At 38.5% G+C, this 18,167-nt stretch overlaps 1 protein-coding gene across 6 annotated transcripts in view; it reads left to right on the forward strand.

The window, feature by feature from the left end:
* Window positions 1-18,167, forward strand: part of CNTLN (centlein) — a 199,991-nt gene that overhangs the window by 46,711 nt on the left and 135,113 nt on the right. For all 6 annotated transcript variants that reach the window (XM_069776754.1, XM_069776753.1, XM_069776759.1 and 3 more), the window contains one exon: window positions 8,471-8,604. In XM_069776754.1, the coding sequence (XP_069632855.1) occupies window positions 8,471-8,604 (134 nt within the window). The remainder of the gene's footprint in view (window positions 1-8,470; window positions 8,605-18,167) is intronic.

Genomic DNA, 18,167 nt, shown 5'->3' on the forward strand with positions numbered 1-18,167 from the left:
AAAATTGATGTTGCAAAGCAGGAATCTGACTTCAAATAGTCATCTTAAAATGTAATCATTAAAAAATAAAATATACTGTATTTTAACATAAAATATATGTGTGAAATAATAAAAGCTTAAAAGTGTTATCATTCACATTTTTTTTTCTCAATGTGTAATTTACTTACCTATAATTTGGTTGCAGTAGACTTGATATTTGTTGTTTTGGAAGAAAACTTTAAAACTTTAACGGCAGTTTTGAATAAATTGTGTTCTAGCCTCCAGAGGGCTCTATTCTGTGAGAGGCCTTATTATTACATATAATATATTAAGAAGTTATTTTCACTGTTTATGATAAAATGAAAAAGGAAATAATTGAATACATGGTACAGAATATTGTATCTTTTATTTAAGTGATACTTTGTCTGGTTTGCTGGTGAAAATTGGCAAGTTCTTTTTAAATTCCTTTAAGAAATAAGCCACAAACATGGTACCGAAGTGTTTGATGGCTGCTTATACACCTGCCTAGTTAACGAATTCTTTTTATTTACATGGTTAACGAACACTCACAACACTGTGCTCGTTTACACTATCAAAGTATATGACACTGTGGTATATTCAGTGTAGTAACTATCTAATGAACATCTTGCCCAGAAACATCTTTTTTCTCCACTAGCAATTCACGGTTTTGATGACACTTCTGATTATTGTGCTGATGGAAACCCTTTGTAAAGAACTTCATTCAGTTCTGTTAACATGGGAATTAAAGTTCTTGCAAATTGAGGCCTTTGGAGTGGTTACGATGAAAGTATTATAGGATTCCCAGGACAATGAATGATTTGTTGATACTTGGGGGAGAAAATCCAGTGTGTACTAAACAGATTTAATAGTTTTCAAGTTGTGAAATGTAGTGCTTGTAATATTTGATAAATTATTGAAAATCATTGTTACCTACACCCTCAATGAAAACAGTCAGAATAATTTTTTGTGTATCTGTCTTCCTGGCTGATAAGGCACGCTGAAGAGACGTTGCAAAATTCCACGCAGGGACGGACGACAGGACACCAATATGATGATCAAAGTCGCCAGTTTATTGAGCCTAGCTCATCATTCTTATACAATTCTCTAAGTTCCTAAGAAGCTTTGATTGGCTGCTGCATGCAAGCATTTAGTGTCCACGCGCACAAGCATAAAATGTGATTGGTTATATCGACACTGTACACGCGTATAAACATAAGATATAGTTGGTTATACTAACTCTGTACACGCGCATAAACATAGGACATAATTGGCTATATTAACTAAAACATGCGAAACTTGTCTCAGTCTAATTGGTCAAGATAAACTGCCGAATTGAGGTTGTTTGTGCCAAGTTCCCTTTATCGTGGAATGCGCACCTGTGCTTTTCTAATTGGGATCTTTCTTTTTCTTGTCTTCCTGTTCCTTCTGTTCAAGGCCTTCCAAAGGCGTCTGGAATGCTCTTGTGACCGTGAGCTACTTTCAGGCCCAGTCACTAAGTTCCATATAACTGACTTCTACAAAGAGAGAAAGGCGTGTCACAACCATGTGATTCCAGGGATGGGAATAAGTAGTGTCGGTGTTTCAGAGTGGGGTCACAAGCAGGTTGAGGTGACAGAGCGTGTCTAGAGCGTGTCAGCGGTAATTTCTTGAGATGGGTATTCCCTGAGGCAACCAGGAATGACACACAGCTGGATCTGCTGTTCACAAACAGGGAAGTACTGATTAAGGAAATAATAATGGCAGCCTTGGCTATAGTGATCATGAGATTGTGAAGACCAAGATCCTGAGAAGATGAAGGAAGGAGAGTAGCACAGTACTGACCTGGAATTAAGGAGCAGAGTCTTCAGCTTGTTGAGGGAACCAGCAAGTGGAATCCCATGAGAAGCAGCACTGAAGGGTAAAAGAGCTCAGGAAAATTATCAAATCTTTAAAGACAGCTTCCTCTAAGCCCAAGTATGGTCCACGCTGATACTCAGGAAAACAAGTGGATGTATCAGGAGACCAGCTTGGCTAAACAGAATTAATTGCCAAACTCCAGTGTAAGGTGGGGGTGGAATGCAGTATTCAGGAAGTAGAAACAGTGAAAGCTGTTCTGAACAAAGGAGTTCAGAAACATTGTGTGGGCACTCAAGGGTGGTGGTTACCTACCTGCAGTTGAGATTTGCAAGTGATGACAGGTATAACAAGAGTTTTTTTGCACTACTTTAGTAGTAAAAGGCTGAATAAGGAAAATGGGGGTGTGTTGCTGAAAGGGAAGGATGAGTTAGTGACAGCAGGTAATAGATACAGCAGAGGAACTGAATGTTGTCTTTACCTTAGTCTTCGCCAACAAGATTCCCCCAAGCATTTGTGCCTAGAGGCAGACTTCAAGGAGAACTACTAAGAGTGGATGAACTGGGAAGTACCTGAGAGAACTTGACTAGTACACATCCATTGGATGAGCTGAACTGCATCCAAGGGTGCTGAGAGAGTTGCCTGATGTCACTGTCAGGCTTCTGCCTGCCATCTTTCAAAGGCAGTAGAGTTCAGGGGAGGTCCCTGATGAGAAGCATAATCCAAGAAAAAAGGTTGGTTGGCCTCACTTCAGTCCCTGGGAAAATCACAAAGAGAGTTGTCTTGGAAGTAATTTCTGGGCACATAGTTGAGAAGGTGACTAGAAACAATCATGGATTTATCAAGGATGAATCCTTCCTGGGCAACCTGATTGTCTTTTGTGACAAAATGATTGTGTCTGTGGACAAGAGGGAAGCTTGGATGTGACTGACCTTAAGCAAGATTTTTGACAATGTCTTGCTGTGTTCTTGTGCCCAAGTTCAGATGTTACAGCTGGATAGGTGGACAACAACAGGTTTAAAGGAACTATTTGGATGTTTGGGTTCAGAGAGCTGTGGTTAATGCGTTGTACTCTGTCTGTAGGCTGGTAAAAAGTGGTGTACTGCAAGATCTGTCCTGGGCCTGTCTTGTTTAAAATCTTTATCAGTGACCTGGAAGAGGGGACAGTGAGCATGCTCGTCAAATTTGCAGATGACACCAAACTGTGGGGAAGTGAATGTGCTTGAGGGCTCTGCTGCCATCCAGGGGGACCTTGACAGAAACAGGCCAACAGGAGCCTTAACCAGGACAAATGATGAGTCTTTCCCTGAGAGGCAGAGCCCTGCAGCCATAGAGAGGCCAGGGATCAGCTCTGGGGGACAGCCCTGGGCACTGGCAGGCAGCAAGCTGCATCAGGGCCAGCCTTGTGCACCAAGACAGCAATGAGGGCCAGCAGCACCTAGAGAGGCAGGAGCGGGGCATGGCCCCAAGAGCCACAAGAGCCACAAGAGCCAGGGGAGAAATCGACCCCCTCTGCTCAGTACTCTAGGTCCTGCACCCATTTTTGGGTGTAGTACAAGAAAGATATCAGTAAGCTGGCTGACGGTGAGACAATGGGCCTGGAGACCTTGCCTTGTGAGGAGAGGCTGTGGGGACAGGCTGGTTCAGCCAAGAGGAGGGATGGCTCTGGGGCTGTGGCCATCCAACAGCATCTCCAGCACCAGCAAGAGGGGGGTGGAGGAGACACAGCCAGGCTCTTCACAGCTCTGTGTGGCAGAAGGGTAAAAGGCAGTACAAGCTGAAACAGGAAAAGCTGAGGCTGGAGATGAAGTGAAACCTTTTCCCAAGGAGGACAGCTCAGGAGTGGGGCTGGAGCCCAGGGAGGCTGGGCCATCTCCATCGTTAGGAGATTTCAACCCCTGACTTTGTGAAGCCCTGAGCAGTCCTGTCAGACCCCCTGGCTTAACCTGCTTTAGGCAGGGTCTGTGACTGGAGACCTCAGTAGGTTGCCGCCCACCTGCATGTGTCCATGGGTCTGATGACCCAGCTTCTGCCTTTCTTGCCCCCCTGCCCCCCACCCCTTTTTTTCCCCTTTCCCTTCTGTGATGTTAGACAAGTGACCATACACCTTTGCTAGAGGACAGAGTTAGGTGAAGTTGATGATCTCACAAGACTATTCCAAGGATTGAGAAGCATATGAAAAATACTACCTGCAAGAGGGAAATGTTTGACCTCTAGGAAGTAGTAATATGTTGCTTCATTGTTTTTTATCAGTATTTTGTAAAAAAATGATTTATAAAAACACGCAAATTCCTGTAAATATTTGCTTGAAAATTTAAGATACAGTTTGAATTAATTTCTCACTCTGTTCCTGATGTTCCCCATTTCTATTACTCTGCACTCAAGAATCAATATTGGATGCCAGATTGGCTCTTAAAAGGATGCTTATAAACAATAAAGAATAATAATTTTCTTATCCACAGTGGCCAGGTATGACAATTATCACACTATACAATATTGGGCTCCAGATAATGTTCTAATATATACACCCCGATATAACATGTCTCTGAAATGCTTTCAAGAAGTAATCTATAAGCAAATTCAATAATGGAGTTGTATTGTTTTTTCCAAGTGATTGTAAAAATGGTTATAGATTAAAAACCATTTGAATTCAGAAATTATATCCCCTTCTGAAAGTCAGTTCTGCCTCTCAGCCTTGAGTTTGGGAATTGAACCAGCATCTCTTTTTGTACACATTTTTCAGTAATAAACACTATATTTAACAATATTGTAGATGATGTTGTATGCAGACCGTATTTATGTTAGTCTCCTATATCTGTGGAAGAATAAAATGAAACCTTATCAATGTGAGCTACCTCAACATTGTTTTTAAAATATGCATTAGATGATAAAATTGCTAGGCCTAAATAACAGATTTTTCTTTTGGAAAAGTGGCCCTCTGTTCAGAGACTGAACTAAGTGTTACAAGCCCCCCTTGTTTTTTTTGTTTTATTTTTTTTTCCCCTAGTCTTTAAACCATCTTCTATGCAGAAAAGTGTCACTTGTCACTTTCAAACACTGGTTGTTTCCAGTTCTACTGTAAGCTGAATTGGTGTATAAAATTCAGCTTTTTCAAACTGAGAGGAAAAAGATTCTGTGGCTAGTTTGTCCACTTAACGAATATGTCTTTAAAGATTTTTCATATTAGTTGAAATCCCAGTGAGACAGATTAACAGGAAGAGACCTGATAAGGTGGCTAAAAAGGTGGCAATAGTGTTTTATTGTTTGTCTTTCCTTTGTATACCTTCATATAAATAATGTACAGTGTACAAAAAATTAACATAGGGCTTTGCTTTCTGCCTTAAAGTAGTTCTTGAGAATTATTCTTCTGTGCTTTCCAGGGTTTAGATCAGCTTTCTGTATCTCCTGAAAGTGCACGAGTGGAAAAGCTGTCAATCAGCCACTTTATGCATGGATGTGTCTCCATATTTAAGAATTAAATAGGCATTTGAGTTATTTTGTTGTTCTTTCGGTGGAGCTTACTTAAATTATTGTTTAAGAATAAGAAGAATCTATATTTTCCCAAACTTAGTCAGTCACAAAAGACTTTGTATGTAGACACAAAAAATGTCACAATGGTGGATATTAAGTGGAGGTGTGATCTAAAAGATAGTGAAATTGCTTACTGTTTTGTTTTTCTAGTTAGCAAATTACTTGTTAAAGTTCTTGAAATCTGAAGGTGGGAGCTTTTAAAGAAACAGGGAGAAGTGTCTTATTTTAAAATTAAGCACTTTGAGAAACAGCCATCTCTGTCAAGAGGAGCCTGAAATTTTAGTTCCACTGAAAAATGAGGATTTTATTGAGATTGGACCTTGAAAAAATACTCTCACTTCTGTCATAATACATGACAAGAAAAAACATGAAAACAAAGCTACTGTATTTGAAAGTGGCTTTCTAAGGATTTGAAGGTACAAATAATGAAACCTAAGTGTTAATTCAGTTAATTATGGACAGTGAGTTCATAATCTATGCACAACTATGCTGCCTCATGCCTTGTCTATGTGTTATGCTTTTCATGTTTGAAGTTCTTTTAAATTCACCTTTTCTCTGATTTTTCTGAGTTTGTAGTTCTTGGGCTTGAAGTGATCAAAATATTCCTGTAATGTTTTACCTTAAATTATTATTCTGCTATTTATCTTCATTTCATTTTAGTTAGGATCACCACTTTTCATGGCTAGAAATAATGACGAGACTTATTTCTGTACTTTGCTTTCAGTACTGTTATAAAGAAGTATCACATCTTTTACTGTGTCTTGTATTTTTCTCTAAGGCATTTTCTTCATCATATGATTGAATTATTAGATGTTTTGACTTACTGTGTTTTAAATAGCACCTACTTTGCTTTAATATGCTTTAAAAGATTGAATTCTAAACAGTCTATATGTACAATTGAAATTAGCTTTAATTTCAATATCAGGCTTAGGAGAATTTGTATTTAGCAAATTTTCAGTCTGCATGTTTACGCAATGAAACTACCTTCTCAGCTACTCTATCAGCTAGAAGGCAATATAATAAATTCAACATTATTAAAAAAAAATGGAGATACTAGAAATTGAGTGTAAAAAATTATAGGTTATTTCATAATCTTAGATTTCTGAATTTGATACAAAAGCTCAGTATGTACAAAATGCCTCAATATATGATATTTCAGTATATAAGCTATTTGTATGACCAGTTCCTCCTTACCTCTATTTTCATGTTTTGCCCTTTCAGTAATGCTTCCAAAAAAAGTCAAGGTTTCAAAATAAGTTCACAAGGTTGAACTGATTAATTTGTTAGTTGAAATCAAAATTTGAACTCCCGTATGTCACAAATGGGGCGAAGTACTCAAAGATACTTTTTTTCTGGTTTTAAATTCTGCCATTGTATAACTTCTAAAGTTGTATTTATGACTAATTTGTTACCTATTTTTTGTATTGTATTTACCCTGCAATGGATGATGGGAACTTAAGCACTGGTAAGATCAGATTTTTTTAAATCTCTACCATGAAAAACCTGTGCAACTCTATAGTGTGTTGTGAAAGATAGGCAAATAGGATTTATTCACAGAAAATGTGAACTATTATAATTTTTGTTCACATACACAATAACTTCTATCTGCTGTGGAAAAAAAATAACAAGGAGAAACCCTAAGATTTTTTGGCTGCAAGTTATAAGTACTTCAACATTTTCATATGTTGATAGAATGAACTGTCTGCTATCATTCTGAAACCTTTTGTTATCTGACAAAAAGTAATTTTTGCTACCTATCCATTGAGATTGAATGATGACTTCATTTGTCAGGTACACCAGGTATATAGCCTGAAATTTATCATGAAACAAATACTTTTCCTACCTCATTCACTCATGAATCTATTTCCTCACATTAATGTTACTGTTATTAACAGGACATGATAATTCTTGTCCGAATTCAAAGAATCTGATTACAGTACACTTCTGATACACCCAAATATGTACAAGACACTTTTATGCTATTTTAGAGGCAATTATTTATTAGCTTTTCAGTTATAAAATTTTTTTGGTACCTTCAGTATTTGAGGCATCTTTGCTTAAAGGGAAAATGTGTATTTCTTTAAGTCTCTATGAAAATAGAAGATATACTAATACACTGTTGGAAGTAGATTAGGGATGCTATCCTACTAGGAGGTATTTATTTTAAATTATTGATGAATCCTGGAATATTTGACTTACTGAGAACAAGTGATTGTGTCTGTGAGTAGTGTAATACCAAAGCAGGTCTAAGGCCATTGCCACCTTCTGAAACTCTGCCTTGGATATTACTGTGATATTTCTATTCCCATTCTTGCCTCAAAACACTCTGGGCAAATAGTCCTACGAAGCTTCTTAAGGACTGAAGTACTCTTCTAAGCTGCTAAAACCTCCAGAGAACTCTAGTAAGGTCACTATGTAGAGATCAAAGTCTTGCTTGAATAAGCTGCCTTGCTGCTCTTTTTCCCAGATATACTTTCACACTTTGCTGACTAACTTCTATAATAAGGCTTACTGTAAAAGGAAAACTATTGCATGTTTACATTTTTTTCAATGAGCATTTCTGGAAGTTTTCTTGTACGCTATTTCTTTTCCTGAAGAAACTATTCCTTGCACTGAATTAGAAGTTCAAAATCAGAGCAGATTTAAAAAGCAGTTTCAAAAATGAATCTGTATCCATGATTTTTAGTTCATGTGTGCAATATTGTGCATTTTTTGGATAACTTAATGAATATATAGCTGCTTATTGTTAGGAATGAGTTTCTTCTGTTTGATTTCTTCAGAGAAAACAAGGTCTAATCAGTTCAGTAGTTAAATAGGGTACTATTGCTTTGCAAAGATTTGATTCAGGGTTCTTCTTCCACATGCAACAAATGAATTAAGAAAAACTTCCTAGAGTAAAGAATAGGTGGCCACCTAAAATTTGAAATGCACATCTTTTTCCTGGTATTTCACATTTTTCTTACATGCACATATACCTATATATATTTGCTTAGACCACAGTAAGTATATGCATGAACGTATGTGGACATCTATATGTCTATATAAGTAGGTAACTTGCATAGTAGATTTTAACTTTCTTATATAACTTTTTCTATATTCTTTGCAGAATTTGGAAGCTGATTTAGCAGAGGCAAGAGAACAAATGAAAGAGTTGCGCAGTATATGCAGTAACTTGTCATCTCAGGTAGCTGTGAAACAGGAAGAACTCTCCCAAAAGGATTCTGATGTGATTAAAGCTAAGTAAGTATTTCATGATTTCATTACCTTTAAGTATCAGTCTTCTCAAAAAGGCTATTCCACTTACAAAGCAGTGTCTTGCATTAGCAGTATTTTTGTGCAGCAGTGTGTTTCATACCATTCTGTTCCGCAATCTGTAAAGCTTTTGGAAGTCTACCAGTACATAACAGTTTATGTAGACTGTCTGATGTATTTTGACACTTAGTATATTTTTATTGGTTTTTGAGTAGGGATAGACTTTAAAAATTGCACTCTGTAATTAGGATTGGGTCACAGAACTACCAATCTGCACTGAAAGTAACAAAATACCAATATGATTAGTGATATATAAACATTTAGTTGGAGAGGCTAAATGCCCTAAACTTGGAAAAGCTTTAAGCCTAACTTTAATTTTTTAATTAGAGTCAAATCTGAGGAGTCAGCAGAAGTCTGCATAAGCCTGTGCTAAAGGTTTAAAGTGCAGTGATTTAAGCTTTATCTTAGGTCTCACACCATTTCTTTATACTGAATCTGTAAGATTAGCGCTGCATTATTTAAGTCCTGGAAAAGAAATGAAGGATGGAATGAATTATAAGAATTGACTAGACTACTGAATTCCTCACAATGAAGGGAATGGCAGAAGACAATTGGTAACTTTAAGTGGATTGTCAGAAAACTGTCCATTTTTCACATTTTGGTTTCAGAGGCGTACACAGTGTTTATCACTCCTGTGTTAGACAAATAATGTTCCCTTCAGTATTCCCTCAAACTGTGGCTATGCCTGAAGAGCCGCAGTTGGGATGCAGAAATCACTGGTATGGATACTCCTCTTTGCTTTTCAAGCAGAAGTAATCTTACTGTAGGGAGTCAGTATCTAAGTCTTTTGGGGGAAAAAACTAGAAATATGATTTTTGATGACTCTGACCTAAATTGTCATCCTAGTATTTGTTGAAATCTTTACAGGAAAAATGATGGCTTGTTATTTTTGTATTTAAAAGGTATAACTGTTGCATTTTCAAAAGTCAATAAAAATAGGCAAGTTTAATGAGAAATTGCATTGAAAGAGGCAATCACTGGAATTTGTGAAATTCATCAATGGACTAATAGGCTTTCTTATCTTCTGAAATTGTTATCAGAAATACATATATGTGTGAGAGGACAAGGGACAGCAAAGAAGACATTTTTAAAGTCAGGTGATCAAGGTTTGCAAAGTTACTGCTTGTTGGTTACAGTTCAGGATATTGCAGACTGAGTTGGCCTAAACATTGAACTTAAAATTTCTCAAAATGTATTCTTTCATATTCACTGCAAAACAACCTCTTTGAATTTGTCACAGACATCTCGTTTAAATATGTAATTAAAATAAGCACTTTTTTGAACATGAGGTCTGAACTTGAAGTAACAAAAAGATGGACAACATACTTATTTTGAAGTGTTTGAAGACTTTTTCTGTATGTTTTTCCATTTCCTTCTAAATTTATGGAAAACAGTTTGGCAAACTGATGATACATGTTTTTCTGTGTGCTCAGATGTTTTCCTTCCCAGTTACTTAACTGACATTGTGATGAATGATAGTATTTTACCATATCACTAGTATGTGAGTTATACTTGACATGTTATATATGTATATATTTGATCAGTATCATTGTAATTCAATGTCTGCTAATCTTTCTTAATGAACTGTCTTCAGCTACAAGTTTCTTGTTGACATTTCTATTACGAAAAAAGAAGGTTTCTGCTAAATGGCTTATATAAGATTCACAGTTTCAGGCAGCAGTTTCAGTAGTTAGCAATACAAACTAAGAATTTCAAATATCCTGTATTTTTTTGTAGTACAAAATACCGAAGTTTCTCCTTATTTTTCCCAGGTGTCAGTACATAGGTAAAACTATTTTTATGTTTGTTCTTAATGAAAAAAAAAAGGTCAAAATAAAAGTCTGTGTAGACAAAAGCCAAACTCTTACTTAAATTAAAGCAAGCAAAGCCTCCAGAATTAAAGGAAAAAATTTGAGCAGAAAATAAAGTCTTTACATCTTCTCATCTTCCTAGGCTGCGATCTTAGAACTGTTGACTTAATGACTGAAGCATTTGGTTGTTGCTTTTTTCTTTTTGTAGCTGATAACTAATTTTTTTGTTGTTATCCTTGTTTAAAACTTAGTCTTATAAAAGTTTTAATTGAATGCTCAGTTTTCATTTAATGCTGGCAGAAAATTATTTGGCTAATAGTGTGGAAAATACCCCATCTACCTGACTATCTCCAGTTTCCCCATCATCAGTTTCAAACTTTTGGACCTGAAAAAGACAAGGTGATTTGCAAATCTTTCTGTTCTCCCCACTGCTCTGTCTGTCTCTCCCAGTCTGCTGCCTGCCCCCCTTTTTGAACACAGACCAGGACCACAGCTGTAATTATTAGAAACAAACTCTGGAGGAAAAAAGGAAGGAAAACTGGCTTTCTTCATTTGGTGTCTTCTTTTGTATGCAGTATAGGCAGATCCAGAAAAACACTCCTTCAGCTGACACCTTGGTAATACTGTGAAATTTTTACAGTAGATGCTAAAATCAATTGCAAAAGAAAGTCTCTAAGGGTCAACGTGTAAACTGGTCTGGTGCTCTGTTTCTTGTGCAGTCATAACTTCTTGCTCTGTTCTGCATATCTGTCAGTTTGTTAGTAAAAGCTTTTTTCAGTTTAACAGTAACTTTTTGTAGACATTAAGAGAACTGTTTTCTTTAAGGGGCAGTCTTTTTCAGCAAAATAGTGGGGACCAAAATTTTGAAGAAGTACTCCACTTTAACTCTGGCCCTACAGAATAGCGGGTGTTTTTGAAAATCCCACCCAGTGTCAGTAAAAGTCTGTCACATGCTTCTGAGGTGTGGAAGATAAATTTTCTAAGAGCAGTGAACAGACAGTATTTACAGGGTCCATCATGCACAGCGGATGTTTTCAAGAAGTCACAACCTTTTTTTGCTGGCTTTATTTTTGCAAAGCACTCTTCATCTCACTGGGTTTAATTTCAAACTCCTGAAGTAACTGTGAAGCGCATTTCCTTGTCATATTTTTCATGTTTCCGTTCAGCACAGATTTTCTGGATCTATTTAGAGTCCCTGGTAGCCTTTCAATTTTCATGTTCTTGAAGAACATTAAATCTTGCTGTTTGTTTCTGAAGATTAACTCCAATGCATCTCTGTAATTTTTTTTGTTTTAAAGTTATGCTAAGTGTCAGGATTTAGAACTTTGTGTTTACTGCTGAGCACTTGGTGGTCTGTGTTGCACTGGCCCAGAGCTTTGGTGGAACTCTGAACATCAAACTCGAGAGGTTTGCTTGACTCACTGGGACTTGAGCCATGCTGTCACAGGTATCTAGGAAATATTAAACTGTTTTCAAATATAGTAAGCTCTATTCTAAAATGAATTAGAATTTCTTGCCCCTGTGTTCTTACTGGAAGTGTGTAGCATGACAACATTCCTTTGATTAATTTCTAGTCCATCATTTTACAACCACTTCTTTCAGAACAATACTGTGCCTTTATTTTTAATTATTTCCCCCACCCCCTTCCCCCACCCTGCTGCTGTTGCTGTTTACCTCCATGCTGTAAATTATGAGGCAGTCGGATTTCTACTCAGCCCTTATTTTGGTGCTCTGGGATTTTCAGGTTATTCTTTGCTGTGTGCTGTAAACCATTTCATAGTATCTATGCCGTTCCTCTGAGAAGCCATAATTCATAGTGCCTGTCACTATGTTGTATTTCTAAGCTACAGGTAATGGAATCTAGAGATTTCCTGAATTACGCCAAGCCCCCTTATATTCCCTTGGTAATGGGGGTAGCTGAGGTACTCAGAATGCCATCCTATTCTCCAAAACTGTGGTGGTGATAGAAAGCCAACAGCATCACCAGAAGTGATGGGTATGATGAACATTAACTTTATTTGCGGCACAGTTATATAGCTTCTGGAGTGACAGTAGCTACTCATTTCATTTACATCTCTGGGAAGCCACAGTTTACTCTTAAACTGTTGGTATGTGCAGGACATAAAGGTTTTATTTAATGTTATCCTGTAAGGATGGGAGGAAACTTTAGTTCCTACTCTTGTCAGATGTGAGCACCAGAGCTATCTCTACCCTAAACAATAGGAAGGATACTGTTTAAATACTGTTATTAAATTTAAATTTAAATACTGTTATTGGCAGGACAAGGTGTCAAATCTTTGAGCCTTGCTGCAATCTAGTTTGTAGTGTCGTCATGTACTGTCAACCTTGCAATGTTTAAAGCAAAAATCTGCTAAGGTGATTGTAATCTTACTTTAGCAGCTGAAATAATTTAGTTATGCTCTTCTATGTTGACTTGAGAAAATCCTGACTATTTTTTATGGCAGGCTGTTCCTTATGACTTGAAGAGTGCAGCTTGCTTTCTGTAAATTTCTTGGTTTCCCATTGTATCGGTCTTCAGGTGTTAGATTAGAGACAGAGGGGTGTTGTTTTTTCTCAGTAATATCTGGTGACTTCAATGTTAAATGGAGTTAAATACTCTCAGTGTATCAAGGTGTATTTGTTTATGGGGAGGGTGGGGTGGCAGGGAAAAAATAGACCTAGTAGGTGTTTCAATTTTGGTGGTTAGCTGAGAGAATATTGTTTTTTTGATTAGTGCTGCTGATGGTGTCTTTTTTTTAGGTTTGTGTTTGTGTTTAGAGTGTACAGTATATCGAAACATTTTATCAATATGTGCTTATATTTGTATACATATATCCTAGTTGTGTGTGTACATGTATGCATCCACATATAATTTATATATTTTCCATGTAGATGTATATATTTCTACATATCTGTGTATGTATGTATAGATGCATATATGCATAAATCTATGTGGGTGTGTATATAGGCACATATTTTAAATGCCACTCATTACCTTTGTTACATTCAATTTGCAATTTTTTACTATTTCTTCTGTTACATGCTTACCTGAGAGTATCATTTTCTTTAGGACTGGACATCCTTACCCTGCTGCAGTGACAGGCAGGTGTCTCTCTTGTAGAGTGCTTAGTAGTTTGCTCATTTGAGTAAGCGTATTAATAGATATTTTGATCAGAGATTAATTTTTATCTTGTAACTGTTTTTTCTGATTATCATGGCGTTGATTTTGTATACTCTTTGAGCATGCTGCAAGCAAATTAGTAACAGAAGCGCACAATCACTGAGTGGTTCAGACTGGCAGACACCTCTGGAAATTGTGTAGTCCTGCTGCTCCAGCAGGTCCAGTCCTCTGCTTGAGCACTACAGCAGGCTGCCCTGGATGGTGTCTAGCTGAGTTTGAGTATGTCCAAGAATGGGGACTCCACAACCTCCCTGGGTAGCCTGTTCCAGTGTTTGACCACTCTTACAGGATAAAAACATTTTTCTTATGTTTAAATGGAACTCCATGTGTTTTTTATTTGTGCTCATTGCCTCTTTTCCTGTGACTGGGCACCACTGAGAAAAGTCTGTCTGCATCTTCTTTATAGACTCCCATCAGGTATTTATACATGTTGATAATGTTCCCCTGAGCTTTCCCTTCTCCAGGCTAACAGTCTGAGCCTTCCCAGGCTCTCTATGTATGGCAGATGCTCCAATTGTTTCATCATCTTTGTGGTCCTTCACTGGACTTATTCCAGTATGTCCTCTCTTGTGCTGGTGAGCCCAGAACTGGACACACCACCCAGATGTGTCTTACCACTTCTGAAGAGAGGGGAGAAATCACCTCCCTCCTCCTGCTCGCAAATGCTCTTCTCAGTGCAGCTCAGGATGTCACTGGCCTTTGCCACAATGGCACATTAGTGGCTCGTGCTCAACCTGGTGTCCACCAGGATCCCCAGGGCATTTTCTGACAAGCTGCTTTCCAGCTGGTCAGTCCCCAGCCTGTGCTAGTACATGGGGTTATTACTCCCCACGGGCAGTAATTTGCACTTCCCTTTGTTGAACTTCATGAGGTTCCTGTCAGCCCATTTGTCCAGCCTGTTGAGGTCCCTCTGAATGGCAGCACAAATGTCCGGTGAAACAACCACTGCCCCGAGTTTTGTGTCACCAGCAAACTTGCTATGGTGCACTCTGTCCCATTGTCCAAGGCATTAATGAAGATCTGAAAAAGTGTTGACCTCAATTTTAGCCCCTAGGATACTCCATTATTGCCTCGCCTTCAACTGGACTTTGTGCCATTGATCACAATCAGCCAGGTTCAAGTCCACCTTACTGTCCACTTAGACGGACTGATGAGGTATAGACTATAACCATTTCTTCAAAAGACTGTCAAAAGCCTTAGTACAGTCAAGATAAACAACATCCACTGCTCTAGCAATTTCATCAGAGAAGGCTGTCAGGTTGGTTAAGCCTCATTTCTCCTTTGTGAATTCATGATGAGTACTCCCAATGATCTTCTTGTCCTTTATATGGTCCATCACCTTCTCAGGGACTGAGGCCTGGTTGACTGCTCTAGTTTTCCAGATCTTACTTGAACATAGGAGTGGCATGCTTTCCGGTCCTTAGGAACCTCCCCTGATAGCCATGACCTTTCAAAGATTATTGAGCCTCTCTCAGCACTCATAGGTGCATCACATCAAGTCCCATGGACATGTGTATGTCCATTTTTTTTAAGTATTCCCTGATCTGATCCTCCTCCACTGAGACTATGAGTCACAGGGACCTGGGATTGCTGGAGGCAAATGTTACCTTTAAAGACAGAGCTGAAGAAGGCATTGGGTGCTTTGGCCTTTTTACGTTCTTTGCTACTGGAGCCCCTGCTGTTATTGGCAGTGAACCCACTTTATCCCTTGTCTTCATTTTGCTGCTGATGTACTTAAAGAAGCCTCTTGTTGCCCTTCATGTCCCTCACCATATTGAACTCCACACAGATTTTGGCTTTCCTAACCCTATCCCTGCATGCTTAGACAATGTCTAAATTCCTCCTGGTCTCCTGTCCCTGCTTCTACATCTTGTATCCTTCCTTTTACATTTGAGTTTAGTGAGGGGAGATCCTTGTTCATTCATGCAAGCTTCCTGCTACCTTTGCTTGACTTCTTGCTCGCTGGAATGGACCATTGTACCATTTTTGGCCTTGGAGGAGGTGATCCTTGAAAATCAACCAGCTCTCATGTATTCTTCTTCTCTCCAGGCTGATATTATATTGGATTCTTCCAAGTAGGTCCCTGAAAATGCCCAGATCTGCTCTCCTGAAAGCCAGGCTTGTGAATCTGCTTTTTGCCTTTCTCCTTCTTCTCATGATCCTGAACTCCCATCTTCTCAAGGTGGCTGCAGACAAGGTTGCCCCTGGCCTTTACATCCCTGACCAGTTCTTCCTTGTTTGTAAGTATGAGGTCCAGTAATGTGTCTTCCCTCATCAGCCTGCTGATTGCCTGTGGCAAGAAGTTATCATCAAAGCATTCCAGAAACCTCCTGGATTGCTTGTGTCCTGCTGTGTTGTCCCTCCAGCATACACTGCAGTGATTCAAGTACCCCATGAAGACAAGGGCCTGCAAACATGAATCTTCTTCCAGTTTTCTAAAGAGGACTTCTTTCTTCTTCCTGATCAGAAAGGATCAGCAGGCAGCCACCATGTCATCCACATTGGTCTGCCCACACCTGACCCACATGCTCTCAGCTGGCTCATTGCCCATCCCAAGGCAGAGCTCCATCCATTTACACTGCTCTTTCACATGAAGGGCAAATTCTTGCCATCCCAGCCTGTCCTTCCTAAAGAGCCTGTATCCATGCATGGCAGCACTCCAGTCATGTCAGTTATCCCACCTTGTCTCTGTGGTCCCAGTGAGCCCTGCAACCGCAGACAGGTCTCTTAATTCCTCCTGTCATCCTCTATGGGGACATGCTGTGTGCATTTGAACAGCAACTTCAAATGGGCACAGAGTTGCGCTTATTTCCTAGGAACGCTTAAGAGCCTCCCCCATCCTGATGTCCTGTCATCACTCCCTTGTTTACGTGTATACACTTGAGGTGGTCCTCCCTGAGCCTCATATTGTTCATCACAAGGTCTTTCCTGTCCACACCAACCTGTGCCCTTTGCTTGCCAGCTCAGGCCACAGCTCCCTTGCTTGTTGCTTGGTCAACATGTCTGTCCCCAGCCATTTCTAGTTTAAAGCTCCCCTCACCACGTTGGCCTGTCTGTTACCAAAGGTGCTTCATTCTGTGAATGTATTTGTATTGTACCATTGCTGCTGAATAATTCCTGGTAAGATTGAGCATAATTTCATCCTTCCTGTGTAAAAATGAAATAAAAGAATGTTCACCTTGTGGATTTACAATGAAAAAATAGTACCTAATTTAATAAAGAGGATAAAAGCAGCTGTAACGTACAACTGCAAGTTAAATACAGTGGTTGTGTATTTCTTTGTCTCAGGAATTTTTCAGATTGCAACTATTTTGGTTTGTATAACTTTTTACTCAAAAAAGAAAAATAAAGCAAGTCAGGATACGTGTATGAAGAAATAAAGTTTGATTTTTAAAATGTGGTGTAAGGGAACTGTGACTGAGTTTCCTTACGTTTAAAAACTCTTGAGTTTAACGTGAACAAACATGTTAATATGTGTTCTGACTGTGCTGCAGTTGGGTGGCTGCAAGGTTTAGCTTCCTCCCCATCCCCTCCCCTTTAGGGTATGACTCAAAGCCTGATAAAGTCAACAAAAAAGATTCCCATTGACCTTAATACTGTTTGTGGGCAGACCATTAGAGAACACATAATACTATGCATTCTCAGGTGACAGACACAGATAACTGCATTGATGTTTGCATACAAATTAAAGAGCAGAAATATAGCAGAGTGGTCTTGGCAACAGTTACTACCAACTTTTCCAACAATATCTGAGGATTCAGTGTTATCCCGTGTTTTTCCCTTCCACAGCAAAATGAAGATCTGGGTGGAGAACCTGTGCAAAATTAATATAATCTGTGTTTTAACTGCAGTGCAAAGATGTGTCATTTTCTACTGCATACTCACAGTCAGGGAAATGAAGCAAGGGCTTGTTTGGAAGCCTGTTGTAAAAGGCTGATGTAAAAGGCCTGTTGGAAAGTGCTAATGCATCGCTATGTCCTTATTTCGGCTGCTGTGCTTGTTAACAATTAAATTACTACATATGAAGTACGTTCTGCAGTTGCACTTTGGTTTTGTTACATAAAGAGTCCCTAATGCACCTCTACTGTTGTTCATTTTGAGAAGCTACCTTACATCTCATTGAGAAAGGTAGGATTTAAATACTGTTAAGTAAGCATGTCCTTAAGTCTTCTCCTGTATTGGCCTGTTAACAGGCTTTTTTAAATAGTGCTTTTTTAACAACATTCAGTTGTCTGACTGCTATTGTGGTACATGTAATTTCAATTTTTATATAATTATTGACATATTGTACCTTTAACAAATAATCAACATATTAAGTAGTGGCACAGGTCTTAAGAAATGTTTTTTTGGAAAGTTCCTTTAAAATGGTTTCTTCATCATTCTGTGATTTCTCAGGAAAACACAATGAAGCTGGTATTGCTGCTTACCTTTTGTATGCTAATATTTGCCTGGACATCTCCAGCAGTAGCACAAAAATGTAATGATAACTCTTGTTAATG

The sequence above is a fragment of the Haliaeetus albicilla genome, chromosome Z, assembly GCF_947461875.1.
Source record: "Haliaeetus albicilla chromosome Z, bHalAlb1.1, whole genome shotgun sequence".
NCBI classification, from domain to species: Eukaryota; Metazoa; Chordata; class Aves; order Accipitriformes; family Accipitridae; genus Haliaeetus; species Haliaeetus albicilla.